This window comes from Xenia sp. Carnegie-2017, unplaced genomic scaffold (assembly GCF_021976095.1).
Source record: "Xenia sp. Carnegie-2017 unplaced genomic scaffold, XeniaSp_v1 HiC_scaffold_16, whole genome shotgun sequence".
Classification (NCBI taxonomy): Eukaryota; Metazoa; Cnidaria; class Anthozoa; order Malacalcyonacea; family Xeniidae; genus Xenia; species Xenia sp. Carnegie-2017.
This window is the reverse complement of record NW_025813469.1, coordinates 9,716,641-9,736,835: the sequence shown is the minus strand read 5'-3', so window position 1 is coordinate 9,736,835 and position 20,195 is coordinate 9,716,641. Positions and strand designations below refer to the sequence as shown.

General features: G+C 32.7%; 1 protein-coding gene across 1 annotated transcript in view; it reads left to right on the top strand.

Moving 5' to 3' along the window:
- The window catches only part of LOC124436025 (DNA topoisomerase 1-like), a 93,193-nt gene extending 73,898 nt beyond the window's left edge, over positions 1 to 19,295 (top strand). The window contains 14 exon segments of the mRNA XM_046985949.1: positions 14,517 to 14,580; positions 14,759 to 14,839; positions 14,915 to 14,959; positions 15,196 to 15,256; positions 15,563 to 15,588; positions 15,667 to 15,748; positions 16,343 to 16,443; positions 16,768 to 16,836; positions 16,961 to 17,149; positions 17,320 to 17,370; positions 17,471 to 17,565; positions 17,793 to 17,871; positions 18,795 to 18,865; positions 18,972 to 19,295. Coding sequence (XP_046841905.1) covers positions 14,517 to 14,580; positions 14,759 to 14,839; positions 14,915 to 14,959; positions 15,196 to 15,256; positions 15,563 to 15,588; positions 15,667 to 15,748; positions 16,343 to 16,443; positions 16,768 to 16,836; positions 16,961 to 17,149; positions 17,320 to 17,370; positions 17,471 to 17,565; positions 17,793 to 17,871; positions 18,795 to 18,865; positions 18,972 to 19,074 — 1,117 coding nt within the window. The 3' untranslated portion in view covers positions 19,075 to 19,295.
- Positions 19,296 to 20,195: the final 900 nt, after the last annotated feature.

The window sequence follows — 20,195 nt, the reverse complement described above, 5'->3', positions numbered from 1 at the left end:
TTTGATATCTTATAAAGTTAAAACAAAACATAATTATGCGTATTTATTTACAAATGATGCAACATCTAAGATTCAGTGAAGAAATATGCAAGAGCTTTTTTATAATAATAAAGCTACCTTGAAATCAGGCCCTGTCTCTTCGTTTTTGACCAGTTTAAAGGTTCTTTCTTTGCCGTCATTGGACTTGGAAGATGGAACTTCAGGTCTTGGTGATATCTGGAATCTCCATTATATAGAGTGCAGTGGTAACTTGATCTTTTGGCTTTAAAGTCGCTGAGCACTGAAGTTTATTTTGAACACTTGCAGGAATCTTCGAGAATTGAGTGAAAATTTACTCCTTTCAGTTAAAAGTCAAGAAAAGAATTGATGAAAATTTTGCTTGTCAATACCTTGATTCGATGCCATGTTGTCTAGCTGTTGCACAGAATGAAATCGCCACAAAACAAAAAAAATTTTCACTTACATATTACTTCTTGTACTCGCCATTGTTTTATGGAAAGCAGTCTTCCAGTATGGCGTTACCTAATACACTGACCTCTAGCTGAAAAAGCAATTATTAACATGAACATGGAATTTTCAATGACTGACAAGCTCTTAGCCAATCAGAATTTAGAATTTTTTATATATATTATTACTGGAGAAAAGGCATTAGCATTTTGCTCTTTTACTTTATACATCCCATATGATTCTCTACTTACATTTGAAACAAATGAATGAACAAGCTCCAATTAACATCTCTCAAAATAATAAAAGCTCATTTAGAAATGGTTTTCTGTAATATTTTAAACCAGACTTAAATCACATCAATTATGTTAATTATATGAAAGGTAGGAAAATGGACGGTTTTTTGTTTAACTGATATTTAATGAACAGGTCGTGAATCAATTTTTGAAAACAGGTCGCATAACAATAATAAATAAAAACTAATAATACAAACCGAACCTTGAATGTTCTCTTACCTTAGTTAGATCATTTACTCTATACTTACGCTTTCTTTAAAATTAAGCCGGTTTTCCACTTGCAAATTTTTGCGCCAAAAGCGATAATTTTTGAATTAAAAAAGTTCATGCGACTGGGTATATTTGTTTTCAACGAGTAAAAATTAACTCACAAAATGAAAAGAAAACAATGGAACATGGCTGAATCAAACAGTAACTAGATTACTACTTCGAATAACGTGTTATGATTCTCATTGCTACAAAGACGACCATAACGACAAAGCAAAACAACAATGGCTTTTTATACATCGCTCTATGTTGTAACGGCAATGAAAAGGAGAATTTCATCTGCTCGTGAGAGAGCTTAGCAATCACTGCATATAATACGCTTCCATGAAAATCGTTTGTTTCGTATTTCGTCCATGAAAATGTTTTCTAAACTTGGTTCTCTGCAAAGTATCTTTGTACGATGAAAGGGAAGTTCAATCTTCCCAAGCAAAAACTCCTTAACGTCCATCATTTTAAATACTGAGTACGGCAGACAAACGTTCATGCAAAAGGAAAGACGACTAAAAAATCTGATGGGCTAGCGAACTATTTTGGCTGCAAAAAATAAAAATCATAGGAACTCAAATTTTCGTCGAGGGTGATGACGGCTTTGCCGCTTACGTTGCGTTTAGCAGTTTAGGTTTTAAGGGCAGCCCTTTGTTGTAGGTGTAACGCAAGCTTTTTAGTATCTCTACTAAAACAAAATGACTTTTGTGAAGCATAGTAATTATTTTAATTTAGTACAAAATCATAAATATTCCTATTAAGCTATCAACAGAGTTTTAATAAAACATGAAATACACCTTTGACAATGCAAATCTGAATAACTGCAAAACTACGTATTAAATTCGACTTTTCGAAACAACAAAACTCAATGGCAAATATATAATTTAGGATTGCCGCTTGTCGTAAACGTTAAACTAAAACTCTATTTGCAATACAAAAACAATAAAGAAAATAAATACCATTTGAATATAATGAATAATTTGACACGAGTTACAAGAAATCGAAGTTTAAGGATAATTGACAGAAGAGCAAGTCTTAAGGCCTAAAAGCAGGGCGGATCTGGGTATGTCAAACTGTCGCGCGACTGATGTTTGAAAATCAAAATTACTATTCATATTAATTAAAAACATTAATTATTCTTACTTTATTATCGCATTTATTTCGTGATAAAAATCCAGCTTTATTTATTATTGAAACTAATGACTAATCCAATGAATATCCTCATTGGTAACCAGATCAGTTGAATTTTAATTGACCTGGAATAACCGACTGATAGACGGGGTGGCTTGACTGGTTCGACGGATAATGGAGTCTATGAACGCCAAAAACGCTTTTCATTGGTCAACAACATCAGTGGACAGTCTAGAATGGTCTCGAGGATAAGAGGGGTGGCTGGACGTATAAGGGAGTCCAATTACTATCTTACAACTGGTTCATTTGATTTTGTTTTATTGTGATTGGTTTGACGGATTTGACTGATAGCCAACTGAACTAACATAGTCAAGCTCACTGTCTGAATTAAATGTTTGATCGTTTCATAGTAATTTTATAAGCATGATTGAAACTAAACTACAATCAGATGGAATTTATGGAAATCTCTTTACAAATTCATATATTGACATGAATGCTGCTGTCGAAACTGTGAATTTTTCACGAGGGTGAAAATTTATGGATAAATTGTAAATGCTTGGCAAAGACGATCTTGAGCGACATTTCAGTCTTGATGTTCCCAACATTGTTTTGAGTTTTATCAGCAGAAATTTACATCCAAAATCGTAAGTAAAGGACAAGTGAAGTGTATGCATGAATATAATATATCAGTCAATTTATGCGAGTGTGTGATGCGATTTATGCAATATGGCGGTATGGTGCGATTGATGCTTCAAATTGTTGTTGCCGAAGGAATTTTAGCTATGATTTCTTTAGTGTTTGGGGAATCGTGGCCGTTATATGGCAGCGAAATCCTACATTCCTGCAAATATAGTTCAATGGACAAAAAATCTGTAGCCATATGGCGCCATACTATTATTTACTTAATCATAAACAAGTGTTTGTGGCTTTTCAGTTTATGATCATTGATCATTCAATCATTGGACAGTAATACTACATATTGTTTAAGATTTGAGAAAACTAACATTGATTACACGAGAAGCTGTTTATTATAACCTGTGATTTTGAGTCTTCCTGATCCATGAAGCTTTTATTTTGACAATTTGACTGGAATGATATTAAACCTTAGTATTTCACATACATGAAATGTTGTCCCATGTCACATATTGCCCCTTTCTAACTGAACACCTTATGTAGAGATGTAAAGGTGTGTTAATCTACGGCTCATACCAGATTGTTAGCCATAAATTCCAAAGGGTTATTGATGTGCAAAAGCATTTCTATAAAGTAAAAATGTCTTTCTATGTATGCAGATAAACCTTAAAATTTGGCAAAACACAAAGTATTTTCAATCACTAATAGATCTTCTGATGATCATTTCTTAAACTAAATTATTTCAGATTTACATTTAAACGTTTTTTGATCATGAAAAGATATTTATCATAACCAGTAAGCATGAAACATGAACCAATTTTAACATTCAGGTAAATATATAATTAAAGACATGTTGGTTACATTCTGTTTGTATTTGCAAATACAATGCTACTAGTGATTGCTATATAGCATATCTTGCATATTTACAGAAGATAATAGTCTAGTGAAATGCCTAATAAACATTAATGACATTGTTGTCCTTGACTGCAAATTTTCACTATGAGATTTTTGTTAATCTTTCGCACAAAAAATTTTGAGTTTGTTCTCAAATGGTGAATGTTGGCACTGATGTGAGATGGGTGGGGTTACAATAAACTTGGCAAGGTTTGAGGTCTGAGCTTTATATATCTATGAACTGTCACTTGTAGTACCAAATTTTTAACTTAACTCATTACATAGAGGTTTGAATGGGGTCTCTAGGGGGTCTATGCCTGACAACTTGGTAGAAATTTTTAAACTATATCTGTTTTGAATAGCATTATTGTAAAATACATTTTACGTTCTAGACATGCTAATGAGCCTATATTTGGCATTATAATGACTAAATATTGGCAAAACATTCAAGTATTGTTCACTTCAATTTATTTTTTTGAAAAACGTAAGCAAAATGTGTTTTTATTACAAAACGATGCCCACAAAAATACATTTTGTATTGCTCTAAAACGCTGAAATGGCATTTCAAGGCTCTGAAATTCAAAATTTCTTAGGAGGATGCCTCAGAACCCCCATGTGCGGAGCGCCTTCGACGATTTATTATGACTAATGTTCTGAAAATCCTAGATCCGCCCCTGCCTAATAGAATGAGACGCCAAACTATACAAGATGATGGAGAATATTTAGTTAGAGATAAGGAGATGAAACCTGAATGAGAGTTTTATCTCCGTAAAATCAGATAGTTTAATTAGAACTCAAGGAGTTGTTGCATTTTGCGTATGTTATATTTTGTTGTAATAAAGATCCACACGAATTTTAAAAAATTACGACATGAAAAACGAAAAGTCTTTAACAAAGTCAACGCAGACAGACGTTTATGTAAAAATCCACTCGACATGAGCACGATGTGCGCATTAAAATTGTCAATAGTTCCCCACTTCTAACTGTATGTAGCCTCAAAACATTTGGCAGCAAATTTTGTAAGAGAACAAATGGAAACGAAAGATAATTGCAACATTACTAAAATTAGTATAATTTTGTAATGATATGCTTATTATAGCAAATATAAACCGATTTATAGTACTTTTAACTTGCTTTGTTTAAATACTCTACAAACCCTATGAAATTGAATGGGGCAAAACTGTCTGAAAACCACTTTTACCGACATAATTTAATAAAGCAAACACGCTAAAGAAATGCAAAAAAAAAACATTTCGCCGAGTTCCACAGAACAAACCGAAACAAAATACAATTGCAACATTAATAAATTTAGCAAATTTCACAGTCAGAAACCATCCATTTAACGAGCAGTACAAGTTTACAGCAAAAATAAGCAGAATTGCTGAAAGTATTTCCATACTTCAAAACGACGCAAATATATATCCTATTTAGACTATTAGTCAATGATTTCTAACAAACAATTTAACATCCTTAACATACCAACACATCATCACAAACATACCTTGTTTTGTTTTGCTTAGCAAATCGTTGTTGATGTTTGTAGTTTTAATTTCTTTAATTGATATTCAACAATACGGTCATGCGTTTCTACAGGTAATATAAAATAAATATGATTTTATGGTATCAGTCAAGATCAATATTTATTCAAACTTTATTAAATGACTTAATATATGGCGAACAATTACATTATGATGACAATTATACATCGCAAACGCGCATAACGATTCTGTGAATTTTGTATGACAAAACCTTTACTGGCTCACAGTCCACTTTTCGTATTTTCCGATATAACGCAAAGCAAGTTATAAGCTTCACACATTTACGTTGATATGTGGCCAGTGGCAAATTATTTTGTGCCGAATTTAAGTCATTTAAAGAAAGATTGTAATAAAGCAAAGATACGGTTTTATGAGTTTTTTGTTTTATTATAATGTATAGGTTTGATTTTAATTTAGAGATTTAGAGTATGTTGATTGATAAGTAAAAAAATGTAAAATGTAATCTATTATCATAACGTATATGCTTACTATAGGATTATTTTACATTCTCTGCAATATGTATATACATACTTATATGCATTATGGAGTCGATTGCAAAACAAGAGGATTTGATTCAACATTTGCATACCAGCATGAGACAACACTATTTTAAATATGCTCTTTTTCATTCTTTGTTGACGAATTTGAGTTTGAGCATATTTATTTTTTGTTCTCTGTACCAAATATTTTAAAATACTTTTAAATCGAAAAGAGAGAAGATTATCTTTTTATGCAGTCGATTGCAAAGTGAGCATCTTGATTTTATATAAGCATATCAGCATGAGGCAAGTAACATTTGCAAATGCTTGAATAAAAAGAAATGAATAAAAGTCTTTTTATTTAGTGTTAGTGACAAGATGACAATTAAGAGTGAAGCAAATCTATTTTTCCATTATTTTGATTATACTAAGGACAAATCCAAATCATTATACAGGGTGTTAGAAAAAGGAACCTTTAAATAATTATGTACGCATAAATGAAATCTCTTGAGATAACTTAGTCTGAATGGAGATACCTGTTTTATTTAGTTACACGTTTTTCGATCAACAAAGGCGTAATGGAAAATATGATTACGTATTTTATATTCTAATAATATGTCGCTTTTTATGTTACAAAGATGTAATATTGCTCGCGCAACTTATAAGGGTCACATATATCGTTTGTCGATACGGCAAATTATTTCTGTTCCACGGAATTTAAATCTCTTAAGAATATATTCACTAATTGTTACGAAAACAGGGAAACGCTTATAATTTTGGGTTTTTGTTTAGGCATTTATTGTATTATTACATAATGCATGCAGCAAGCTTACTATATACAACTCTTATGGGAATAATTAAATGTATGATATTTTCTCTCGGGGATGTGTATACTTTTACAGGCGTATGAAATACGATAATTGGGGGTGGGAGGGAGAAGTGCTATATTCATATATGCATTATAATCTGCCGAAAAACAATGAATTTAAAATACGGCATAATTGGCTTGTATTCTCCACAATTATCGATCTTTCTACGTCCATGCATCATGGGGCGATGTTTTTACATTGAATCAAGATTTTTTAAGTAAACATTACGAAGCGTTTTCCTTCCACTTCACCTACGGCTGACCTATGTGTTACGTTTTATAGCAACTCAGTCCTACGAAATATGCAATTTAAAAAACCAAGTTGTATCACATAAGAGAAGTAAGTTTTGAAAACACATCACCCCCTGTTATGGCTTCCGACAGATTTCACGAAGCTCGCACGTGATCTACAGGTCTCTTTAGAGCTGTGCTTTGAATTAAGAACCTAAATGTTGTTATGGAAGATTTTCCCTTACGGATAAAGCTAATCTTTTTCATTTTTCTGATTGGTACTAAATACAATGTGTCGTTACGATACTGTCAAGATAATTATGAAGTCATGAAACGGAACTTATCGAGCAAAAAGGCAACGACATTCTGCAATGGCGCCGATTTTAACAGAATGTCTGTGAACGAAATATCTAAGATAAAAGACACTGCATTGCATCCAAACTTGACAAAACTGTGGTTAAAATCTTATTGTCATCAGTGATCAAGAAAATGTACAAGTTGACGAACACTTTAAGATTCGGCGATAAAAAGCAACACAAGATTGGCTGATACAAAGCCAAGGGTTGGTATGCGCAATATATTTTGTCGTATGCCAGCAAAATCAATGTCAAATGCTTGAAATAACGAATAATTAGAATGGAGTGTGTGGTTTTCATCCTATATGATTTTTTTTGAAATATGAAAATCCAATCTATCTCTGAATATCTTAAATTGATTGACATTGACCATAGCTGGTGTATGATAATTCTCTCAGTAAATATTAAACTTGTAAATTTTTCCCTCCTGCTATTCCCCTAAAAGTGAAACTTCTAAACACCTTTAACATTACAGAATTTTGCTATTTATTGTTTTTTCTAGTTAGAGGTATGTTTGACAGTGCCATTTCAGGGTGGTCTCATTCAGGACTTTCGTCCAAGATTGAGCAAATGGCAAACATGTTGTTCGTCAAGGTCATTTTACCCAAAACAGTTGAGATAACGTCCGTAAATAAAGTGCATACAAACTTACACATATCCTAGACTATAAGTTGACTTTGGTTGTTTGGTAGTTTTAAAATTGCAATCACAGCAGTGTCACATAATGATTATTCAAAAACATCATAAATAAAAAGCTACAAAATGATCATTGAAGAAGTTTGAGCCAAAGGTCAGTGAGCAGCAGAATATTGCAGGATTTGTGAATTCTGCACTTGAGGAAGTGTCTTGAAATTATTTAAATTTTAAAGAATTCATATTTTGGCCTGGTTCAATCATTGTTTATGTATTATGTCCAGTGTTGGAAGAAATAAACAGATTTGCAACATTACTAAAATAAGCAAAAATCTAAATTAACAGTCAGAATCTGTAAATATAATGAGCAATATTAAATTATAGCAAAGATAAACCAGTATTAACAGTTCTACTTCTAAAACAGTTTAAATATTTAAATTGATTCTGATTTCACATCAGTTTAGTTTCAACATTTTTAATTTTGAATTTGCTCGTCAGGTGAATTATATCTTTTCATGAATTACACAAAATCACTGAAAGGTTATTTTCACAAATATACAATGTGGATAAAACCATTATTTAATTTCTAACATGCAATTTATAAAAATTGTTATAAAATTTGTAAAATGGTAGCTAAATGAACAAAATAATTGCATATGTATGCGCATTATAATTAGCAGTTAATGAATAATGATCATATCGTGTTCTGTCCAACACGCCTAATGATTGTGTGATTTTTCCTACAAACCAACGATTGATTCTTAAACCTTTTATATTCTATGTTTATATATCGAGGAAGTATGTATCCTTTGTGTCGATACGGCAAATTATTGTTGAATCGAATCATCTTAAGAATGATTGTTATGTAAAGCATAGATATTATGATTTTATTGTTTTCCATATGTTTGACGAAGCAAATTGATTGATTTGTGCAAAATGTGTTTAATGCTTATTCCGTAATAGGCTATGTTTCTGCAGTGCGTATATACTTATTCACTCATTACATTTATGCATGGAAAACATTTGGCAGATTTTGTCACGAAACTAACGGAAGGAGAGAGCATTGCTTTCAGCTACGCGAAAATCTTCAAATTTATTGACTATATATATATATAACAAACGATACAAGTTTATATCACGAATAAAAGGATTCGCTTATTTTGCTGGTCGATATTTCTATACTTATAAAATGACTCAAATATTTGAACAATTCAACATTAGCCGTAGAAATACTCTTTCTATATAAATTCGCTTTATGAGGCATATATATCAATGAATCATATCACAAAGTTAGTGAAATAACACATATTGCAGAATTATATAATACTTCTTCAGGTAATCTATAATAAATATAGTTTCTGGTATTATAGCAAGATTATAATTTATTCAAAATGTATAAAAAGTTTTATAGATCGCAAACAATTTACATTTATGGACTGATTTATACATCGTAACCACACATAATGATTCAGTTTATTTTTTCTCACAAACCTTTAACTGGTTGACGGTTTAAGTTTCAGGTTTTCGCAATTGACATACTTTGCAGATTAAGCACTGTATGTATATCTGTTGAGTCGATACGTGGCATATTATTTTGTGTCACGGAATGTAAATCATCTTAAGAATGGATTATTATGTAAAGCAAAGATACGGCATATGATTTTTATTGTTTTTGTTTATGCAATAGATAAACATAACTTTGAACAAAATTGTCAGTAGCAAAAAATGTTTCTAATAACGCATTATCATAGATTAGTTAGGCCACGTTTACACTATACCGGATTACTATCGTAGCAAGTTGAATTTCCTTTGTACTGAAAGGCGGTGAATTTGTGCAACGTCAGAAATACAATCAAATAGACTAAATTTATCAACTTAATAAGCATTTAATCCGTACAGTTACCCTTTTAAAGCAAATGAAGATGTCATGATGAGCGAATCCGGTGTGGTGTAAGCGCAACCTTAGTACAGCTTACTTTAAACATTTGACGTTATTTGTAGTGCATATATATATATATATACTATAATGAGTGTAGGTTGATCTTTAGTTGTTGGGGGAGGGCTCATACTAAAATATGCATGTTGTGATGCTTACAAAACAGTGGATTTTAAAAGAGCTTAAATTGGCTAATCATGAAAATTTGAACTCTAGCTTGCACAATTATCAATCTTCCGTACGCCCATACAGTTATATGTTCAGATGAAGTCTGTTGCAAAGCAAGAATGATTTGATTCCACACTAACCAATTGATGTGAGATAAGCATTGTTTAAAAGAAACTACAATGAAGAGAAATAATCAAATATTCTTTTATTCGGTTAATCTGTGTTAATAATGTGATGACACGAATTTAAGTCATAATTCACATCGATTTGCATAGCTGTTAGAAAAATTGCTGTGTTCATTTGTGATTTAAAATTTTAGCTGTCTACAGTCTCTTGTAGTAAATTTTTAACTTAACTTATTACATAGAGGTTTGAATTGTTGACTCCAGGGGGATCTATGCCTGACAACTTGGTAGAAATTTTTAAAGACAATATCTTTTCCTGATAGCATTATTATAAAATAAATTTTATGTCTCTAGACATTCCAATGAGCCATATATTTGGCATGATAATGAGCCTAAATATTTGGCAAAACATTCAAGTATTTTTCAATTCAGTTTTTTTTTGAAAAAAACGTAAGGAAAATGTGTTGTATTAACGGAAAAAAATTGCCTAAGAAGTACATTTTGTATTGCTCTAAAACGCTAAAAATGACATTTTAAGGCTCTGACATTCAAAATTTCACAGGGAGAATGCCTCGGACCCCCCCCCTGGTGCGGAGTGCCTCTGAAATTTTATGACTGATGTTTAAAAAATCCTTGATCCGCCCTTGGAAAGTCTTGTTGTGTTAGCCGTGGCAGTCATCCCACTAATTTAATCGTGCGATGTAAGTTTCAGACATTAGCGTTATTCCTTTTCTAATTTTTCTTAACATAAAAATTAGAGCCAAACAGATCATTTTCAAAAATTGATTATTGGTTTAATTTTAGTATATTTATTTAAGGTGACGCTTCGTTTTTACTCGACACATTTGCAGACTAAAGCGCGGGCCACACTATCGTCGAAATGCAACGAATTTCGTAACGAGTCGCTCGTCAACGAGCCGTCGTTACGAGTACATGTGCCACATTGTAACAATTTTCCGTACAAGCATGGACGATTATCAGGTCAAAAAGAAACTTCTATTATTGAAGAGAAAAATTCTACTGCTTCTATTTTCTGCAAAACGACATTCATACAAAAGAAGGCTCTGGGTACATCCCATAAATAAAAGGCGAGAAGAGAAGGGCTTGTATGACACGTTGTTGCAAGAGCTTCGTCAAGCTCTATTGGTCGCAACTTTCAGTTCCCGAGCAACATCCTTCCAATTATTTTTCTTTATATTGCCTGTATCTTTATAGTCAGGATGAAATTTGTCCCACAAACATCGCCTCTCTCTCACTAGCTCAATTAATATTTCTTGCCAATCCGCCATTTTGCCACAGCACAGTGAAAGTAAACATTAGTCATGTGATTTTTGTTGTCCAATCAGAGTAGATATGCAACAATTACTCGTCACTCGTTGACGATTTCGGTGTGCATGCTCAACGGCGACGAACTCGTCCATATCGTCATATTTTCTCGTTGACGAGCGACTCGTCACGAAATTCGTTGCATTTCGACGATAGTGTGTCCCGCGCTTAATTACAGATAACGAGTTACAAGAAAGAATATGCAAAACGATATTAGGTATTTACATAAAGGTATCAGATTACTGTGGATGTGAAAGTGCTAGAGATGAAGTTTACAGTATGTCGATCATATGGGTCGAATGACTGACACCAGAAGAGAGAAAAACAGCAAAGTCTAAAAATACATTTCTTGAAGCCAGTCACTTGACAGCGAGAGATTTGCCTGGCGGGAAACGGACTCGTGTTAAAAAAAACAACTGATATAAGTTATTATGTCAAGATATAATCAGACTATAACTAGAATTTTATCTTAGGCAATTGTTTTTGATACGAATCCGACGAGATCCTACTATCAACTACTATATTGGAAGTATGGTGGCTAGCATAAACAACAAATTAATTCACTCAACTCTCATTGTAAGAGTTTTAATTTGTAAGTGAAAAACAAAAACAGGTAGATTTACTTTAAAACAAGTAATTATGCACATATTAAACAATCAAAGCCAAGTCACAGGTATTCAAAATACTGTAATACTGTTTGTGTTCTTTGTATACTAAATGATATTCACGCGATACCAAAAACTAACGCACAAACCAACGATGATTGTTTGTCGTTGTTTTTATGCATCGTAAGTTGTGCGGGAACCGCCATGTGAACTCAATCATGTAATAATGCTTGCCTTATATATCTACTTGGGATGTCGTATGTGACTTATTTTACATAGCTCAAAAATTAACGGAGAAAAACTAAGGATAATAAAGTCAGCCTGTATTCATGCTGGCTCACAAATGACATGATAAAAAGACTCCTTATATAATCATTGACCCCCTTAGTCGACCCCCTAAATCTTCTGGACTTCTTAAACAAGTATAGAAAGTCAATAAATCAACGGTCAAAAAGTTTCTCTTGTAGCGAAGTAAAAAAGTTCATTTCCTATCTTGGTACTCCCACTTTACCTAATTGGGTTTGTGACTCGTGTGTCTGACGTAACATTTTGTTTCTCAATTCAAAAAGTCTGATGATAGTTGTAGTTAGCTATTGTTGACAGTTTATTTGAAATAAATTTAAAATAGTTTATAATATCATATACGTACTTTGTTAAAAATTAATATTAAAACAACCAATTTTTCTCTCAGCTACCAATTTAAATAAGGTAATTTATCATATATTTTTTTGATCAAACGGAATTGGTTGATCCGACTCATTCTTCTTACGTTAGAACAACGTCATTTTTATTGGAAAAAAGTTTTTAACCAATTGTTGAATGGTTATACTGTTTGCCTGTGTCATTGCATTGTGTAATGACCAATTTGTAATTGGTGAAGTTATATTTCAAAATGGCGGATTTGAAAGGGTTATAGCCCTACTCAGTGTTTTGAGCATTTATTAATTTCATTGTTTGTTGCAAAACTGGCATGGAACATAAAAAAGCATTTAATTATTGCATACAATGGTTTGTAGACAAAAAATTGCTAACGTTTTTACGTAAATAGTGGAAATAAAAAAAACAAACGTAGGTATTTTTCTCTTAGATCAGCGATTATGTTTTTCCTTTCACTCGTAATGTTTATCAATTGGTTGCAAATTTGAAACATTCGCTGCAGAAAAATACAAAGAAGAAATCTGATGTTGTTGTTAAAGATGGTGCAGACAAGAAGAAACAGAAGACGTCCAAGACAAGTAAAGAAACGACAAAGAAAGGAACAGAAGTCCTGTGTATGTTGGTTTGTGATATGTAGATGTTGTACAGCTGTCATGGGATTTTGTTAGTAAAATGTCAAGAAATGGCAGTTGATGTTGCTGTTCAGTTTCAAATGAAAATGTAATGTTTGCGTGCTGTGTGTTAATGTAATGATAAACCTTCATGGCCTCAGTTTTGTTAGTAAAAACACAAAAAATATCGTCAACGTATCTGCGGTAAAATAGTGGTTTAGTGTCGTTGTAGTTGTTTAGCCAGTTTCGTTCATTTGAGCCCATAAAAATGTTAGCAAGTATGGCTGCTAATGAAGAGCCCATCGCAACACCGTCCGTCTGGTCATAAAATTTTACATTAAATAAAAAATGCGTCTGTGCTGTTGCTATTAAAAACAGTTAAGTGAGGTCTGTCCCGTTTATACTGAACCTGGGGTTATGAGTGAATATTAGGTCAATTGCTAGGTTGATGGTTTCAGTAAGTGGTATGTTAGTAAATAGGCTTTCAACGTCGTAGGAGATGAGGAATTTGTGACAAGAAGTTGATGAGTTAAAAGATGAGAAATCTTCAAGGAAAGTGAAGGAATCTTTAGTGGAGTGGTCATCTGGTATGAGTGGTGTTAGTAGAAAACTAACATACTTACCTAAATTATAATTGTATGCGTTGATTGATGAAACTATCGATCGTAGTGGAGGCGATTGTTCTGGTTCTCGTTTCTTGTAAATTTTCGGTAAGCCATAGAAGCGTGAGGGTTTAGAACATCTGGAGAAGTTATCGTTATACGGTCTGATACACCCTGATTCGATTAAATCTATTGTGGTATATGAATTCAATTGCGCGGTATGTAATTCCCGATACGTTGGCGAAACTTCGCGCTATTTGTCGACAAGCATCAGGGAACATACCACAACAGACAAAAACTCTCATATCTACTGACACCTTAAATCTCACTATGTAAAACCAACTATTCACCCTCTTGCTTCAAAATCATCCACACCGCCGACACCTCATTCACCCTTAAAATCGAAGAAGCACTCCACATTAACAAAACTAACCCTGACCTCAATGTTCAAGTTCTTAAATTCAATGCAATATTTAGTTTATAATAGGCTCGGACGCTCTCCATTAATTTATCTTATTTCCTTTTTATTGCTGTAATTTCTGTATTATATTACTTTTATATAAGCCTTGTATCATTTATTATCTCACTCATACTGAAGACGGCATGATGAGATGTCGAAACATGTCTATTCTAAAAAAGTCGTCGTGTATATTAAATGCGCATTTTAAAAATAACTATGCAAATATTTTCTACACTTTAACACTAACGCCGTCACGTCTCTTTTTACGTAGAGATGCGAAAGTTCCCGATCCTCCTAACGGGCAAAGATGGAAAGCAGTTCAGCATGATAATAAGGTGTGATAGTTTTTGACGACTGTGTACATTTCCTTACAAATTATGTTCGTTGAATATAAATATTGAGGGATATGTGTAGACTTTGATTGACATATAGTGTTGTTGATGGATATATATGGATCTACTTTGAATCTTGGTAATAATTTTCACAATTTGAGATTTCTCTTCCATTTATTAGGTTACGTGGTTAGCCTGTTGGATCGAGAATATCCAGGGAAGTTACAAGTACGTCATGTTAAATCCAACATCAAGGATCAAGGTAATTAATATGCGATTGTGGATTTGTGATGTGCAGAATGATGTTGTTTTGAAAGTATGAGTTTTGATAATTTAGGGAGAAAAAGATGGGCAGAAGTATGAAACCGCGCGTAAATTAAAGGTATGTGCAACTATTTTTTTATTTTATGTGATTTGACTCTCCATAATGTTGTGTGCAAAAGACTGTTACATGAATCCATTTAAGATAATCTGAAATGCGACTTTGCTCAGCAATCCGCAAATCTTTGTCTGAAGTCCAAACTCAGAATCCCAAATCTATACATTCTATTTATGCAAGACTCTAAAGTATGTATTGGGATGCAAGAGATGTGATGTTGATTGATAATGTTTTGGTAGGGTTTAATTGGTCAAATCCGTCAAGGATATAGAAATGATTGGAAATGTAAGGAAATGTGTTAAGACAAAGGTATATTCATTGTTAGCTGATAATTTTAACTCATACGAAACAAGCGATGTTCCGAAATATTTATTGCTAATTAGAAATTTTGATTAACTGTAAAAAGTAGCTATATTTCGATTAAAATATCATTAAACATATTTAATTCGCACAATTAAAATAGTGGAATATCTTTTGTACTTAGAAGTCACATTGAAATTGAAATATCTGGCCTTTGACGGGGGGGGGGGATTTGATTTATTTAACTATAGGAGCTTGTGTTGTTTTTAAACAAGTTAACAGCATTTTTATTTCTTTTTTCCAGAGGTGTAGCGTTGTATTTCATTGATAAGGTAATGGTTTTATTTGAACATTTTGTTCTGCTTTTGAACATTCTTTTACCATCCAGGTGTTTTATATTCCTCCATTAGCTTGCTCTTCGTGCTGGTCACGAGAAGGACGAAGATACCGCTGACACAGTGGGTTGCTGTTCACTACGATATGAGCACATAAGTATGCTCGTTTATTGTACATAATAAGTTTCTCCTTGTTCGATCGGAATAGCTATTATAGTAAACAATCAAATTTGAGGCAAACACACCTTCTGCATTTCAGCTTCTCGTGGTGGGGTCAACGTGTTAAAATAATCTTTTTGTCTTTTCAAACATATTGGTTTCTTTGACACAGAAAAAAATACGTCGGAAGTTTTTTTATGGGACTTAAAACGAAAATGCTGACGATTATTCTTCGTGTTTGTTGTTTGTTCACAAAATATAAGTGTTTACTTTATCTTATAACAAATACGAGAAAAAAAGTTGTGGAACAACTATAGTAAATGGTTTGAATCTGATACTGTCTATGGTTTGTGAATGTTAGTGATGTTCCGAGAAGAACTGTTGATGATTATTTTAGTAAACATCGTTTTGATTGCGTTAACTAGCATTTTTTTATTTTAACGTATGACCATCTCTAACAGTCAGTATTTCATCAATCTGGCGCATCAACTTTCGAAAACTTGAGCCATTTTTAACATAAAGACATGTTTTAGTTGCCATACCAAAAGCATCCATCTTTTTTTTGTTGATATTTTTATTTTCTATTTTTAAGAACTTCATAAACAACTCGAGGACAAAGAATACGTAGTTGAGTTTGATTTTCTAGGTAAAGATTCCATTCATTATCACAACTTTGTACCTGTTGAAAAAAAGGTAAAATTTAGTTGTGATGTAAGTTTAATGTTGTAAGCATTTCTTATTTTGAGAAAAATGAAGAATGCGTTTGTGAGCCTTGATCATGCATATAGTTGGAAGTGTTACGATGAAAATGTAGACATCAGAAACTGTTCGTAGCCTTTTCAGTTTACTTATTTTTGTGTTCAGTGATTCTAATCTATAATTTCTCATGGGATTTCAGCATTTTAATTTACTTTCTAATGGTGTTTAGCTATTATATATTACTTCATATAAGTGTTTTGCGATTCTAATGTATTTCTAATTAGTGTTCAGCAATTCAATTTTACTTTCTATACGTAGGTGTTCAAGAATTTAGAATTGTTTCAGCAAGGGAAAACAGACGGAGACGACCTGTTCGATAGGCTGACTGTGAGTTGGGAAGTTTAAAACTATTGCTTCAATTATTTGCTGTCGATTTACATTCAACATTCTCTAATTTGTTATTAAAATATCTATTGAATGAATCTAACTCATAGTCTGTGTTCTTCCTCAGACAACATCATTAAACAAACATCTCTCAGATCTAATGGAAGGCCTCAGTGCCAAGGTCTTCCGTACATACAATGCATCAATGACCTTACAAGAACAGCTGGATAAACTTGAGTTAGAAGATAATGTTGCAGCAAGAGTATTGGGTTATAATCGCGCAAACAGAGCTGTCGCCATCTTATGTAACCATCAGGTGTAGTGTTGTGGACATGGACTGCATGAAAAATTTTGTGTTAAGACTTAAGAAAAAAATTTTATGGTTGTGAAAAGTAAAATGCGAGGACAGTTAATTTTAGTTATGATCGTGTGTTAACTATGTTTGCAATTTACTTTAAAGCTTTACGTTCGTTCTCTCTTGTGTAGCGATCCGTTCCAAAGACGTTTGAACAATCCATGTCAAATCTTCAGCAAAAGGTAAAGTCTGCTTATGGATATTCCACCTTCACGTGATAAACACGTGATATCATACGTCAACAAGTAAAATAAGTAGTTCAAATAATGTTTGTTGAAATAGATTGACGACAAGAAAAAAGCCATAGAGGATGGGAATGTTGAACTAAAGGATCTTAAACGTGAAGCTAAAGGAAGCGATTCAGTAACACTTGCAAAGTATGTGTCTTTAAAATACGACGCTAAAGAAACCAGTAAACTTCAATATTTTTTAAGATTCTCAAAGTTAAACTCACCTTATGAGAATTCTGCAAATGGGACGAAGATATATTTTGTAATGTACCATATGTCCTAAAAGTTGATAAAACTTGTATTTCTGTGCATTAGTGTTGGAGTTGAGATGTTTGATGTCGTCATGAAGGATTTTAAACAACTGTTTTTTTAAGGAAAATCGAAAGGAAAAAGGTCGCCATAGAACGTTTAAAGGAACAATTGTTTAAACTGGAAGTCTCACAAACAGATAAGGTATGTACGTTTTCGCTGTTACATGTTACAGAATTGGTTGAATTTGTTCTTTGAGTCAATTTGTTCTTTTATTCGCTACAAGTAAATGCATGCTTGGTGTGGCCAGATTCCGTGATTTTTATTACCAGATCCGTTCTGGTGAACTTAGACAGCCACACCTGTTCAGCTTTACATAATTTCATATGATCTTATTAGCACAATACTAACTAAACATTACAACTAAATGATAGTATTTTAGAAACTTTCATTTGCAAACATGTTTGAACTTAACATTAAGTCATCTTCAGTGCTAATGGATAAGTTATTTACATTGTGGAATATGTGTGTAATACTGTATCATATTTTTATTTTATGTATTCCACGCTGTAATTAAATTAATTATCCATTCGCGCAGAAGATGATAGGTAGTTAAGTTGAAACATGCTTGCGAATAAAAGTTTTGAAAATACTGTCGTTTTTGGGTACTAAAGTGGCGTCAAAATGTTTTTTTATCAAAACATGCAGACATTACATAACGCTCATAATCATCCTTACATTATTGTAAAGTCATAAAGGAATTGTCAACGGCAAAAAAAAGTTCAATGTAAGTAACATCATGGGACAAAGTGGTAAAACAAGAGATATAAGTTACACAACAAAAATAAATAGTTTACTTATTAACTAGTGTATCCTTCTCTTGCTTTAATTAGCACGCACATTTTAAATCGCTTCGACATCCCGTCTTTTTAGTATATCAATCTTTATTGTGGATGTTAGTCATTACTGTTGCATTATAAAACAACGTCTGAGAAGCCCTTTGTATTGACTTTGTATTACCAAATGAAATATCATATTTTTATAAAAATCCAAAAACCACTTTAAAAATATTTTTTGGCCATTCATATTTATTGTTGTCTTCACATTGTTCTGCTGTTGTTGATTAGAATGAAAATAAGGAAATTGCTCTTGGGACATCCAAGTTAAATTATCTTGATCCGAGAATATCGATTGCTTGGTAAGATCCAAATATCTTCATATCCATCATTTTTAAATAAAAAATCGTAGTTTATTGATTGATCTGATGTTAACTTGAATTCTTGAACTGTAAATGTATGATTTAGGTGTCTAAAGAACGATGTCCCTATTGAGAAAATTTACAATAAGACGCAACGTCAAAAGTTCGCTTGGGCTATTGATATGACCGAGAAAGACTTTGTTTTTTGAAAATTTAGTCTGTAGTTAGTGAAAATTTTAACTCTTTGTGAATTTACCATTTTAACATATTCTAATTGGACGATTTTAACCTATTTATGTCGTTCCTGATTTTGTTTGAAAGCAGACAATTGAGGTTATTCTTTCGACGTAAAATCAAGACCATTTGTTCAGCTGACAATCGTGTGGTAAATACCTACATCAGAATTACAGTTCTCTTTCTATCTTTGCCATTGGCTGAGTTCAATTTTATTCTATTTTTCCCAATTTAAATATGAACATGCTTTTTGTCGTCCTAAATCACCACATAGCAATGCCTGACATTGTATATTGTTTATTTGTTTTTGTCTCTTGTTATAGTTTGGTCATAGATACATGCATGACCTAACCTAGATTACATAAAAAAATTTATAAAACGCTTAAATTCTATGTACGCCTTATTTTTACTATTATGATTTTCCGACAACTTTTCAAAAAGGCGACATGAACAGCATTTCTAAAAGGCGGCATGAACGACATTTTGAAAAGAAGACATGAACGACATTTCAAAAAGTTGTGCCATACAACAACAGTAACATGCACAAAATCTTGTTAAGGCTCACAGCACTATATGTTGGTGACGTTAAGTTTACGTCACTACACGACATGTTTTCCTACATAGAACATGACTTGTCTAACAATGTTATAGCTCGACATGAACCTCAAGTGAATCCCTTTCTTCAACTTGGCAATAATGATGTCATGGTTACAAAGCATAAGTCAAAGTAAATTATAAAACACATCATCTTGTAAACTCAAGATATGATTTAAGAAAGCAAGAGACAAGATTTAAAGCAATATTTCGACTTTATTTCAAAGACATTATCAAGCTAAATCAAAGAAACTATGTAATGTGAGCCCAAGGCAATAGACTGCAATAAATGTTATTCTGTCTCAAGCTCTTGACATGTTGTAATATGCTTGGCATGTTTCTCATATCGCCGAGTGGTACAGTAATTGGTGCAGTGGTTTAGCTTTTCCACGCTCAAATCCGCGTCATTTTGTGTAACTGATCACTATTTTGAATCCCAGGTGCATTTTTTTTTCAAATTTGTCGTTAGAACTCATGTTAAACTCCCAGTAGCAGATGCGTT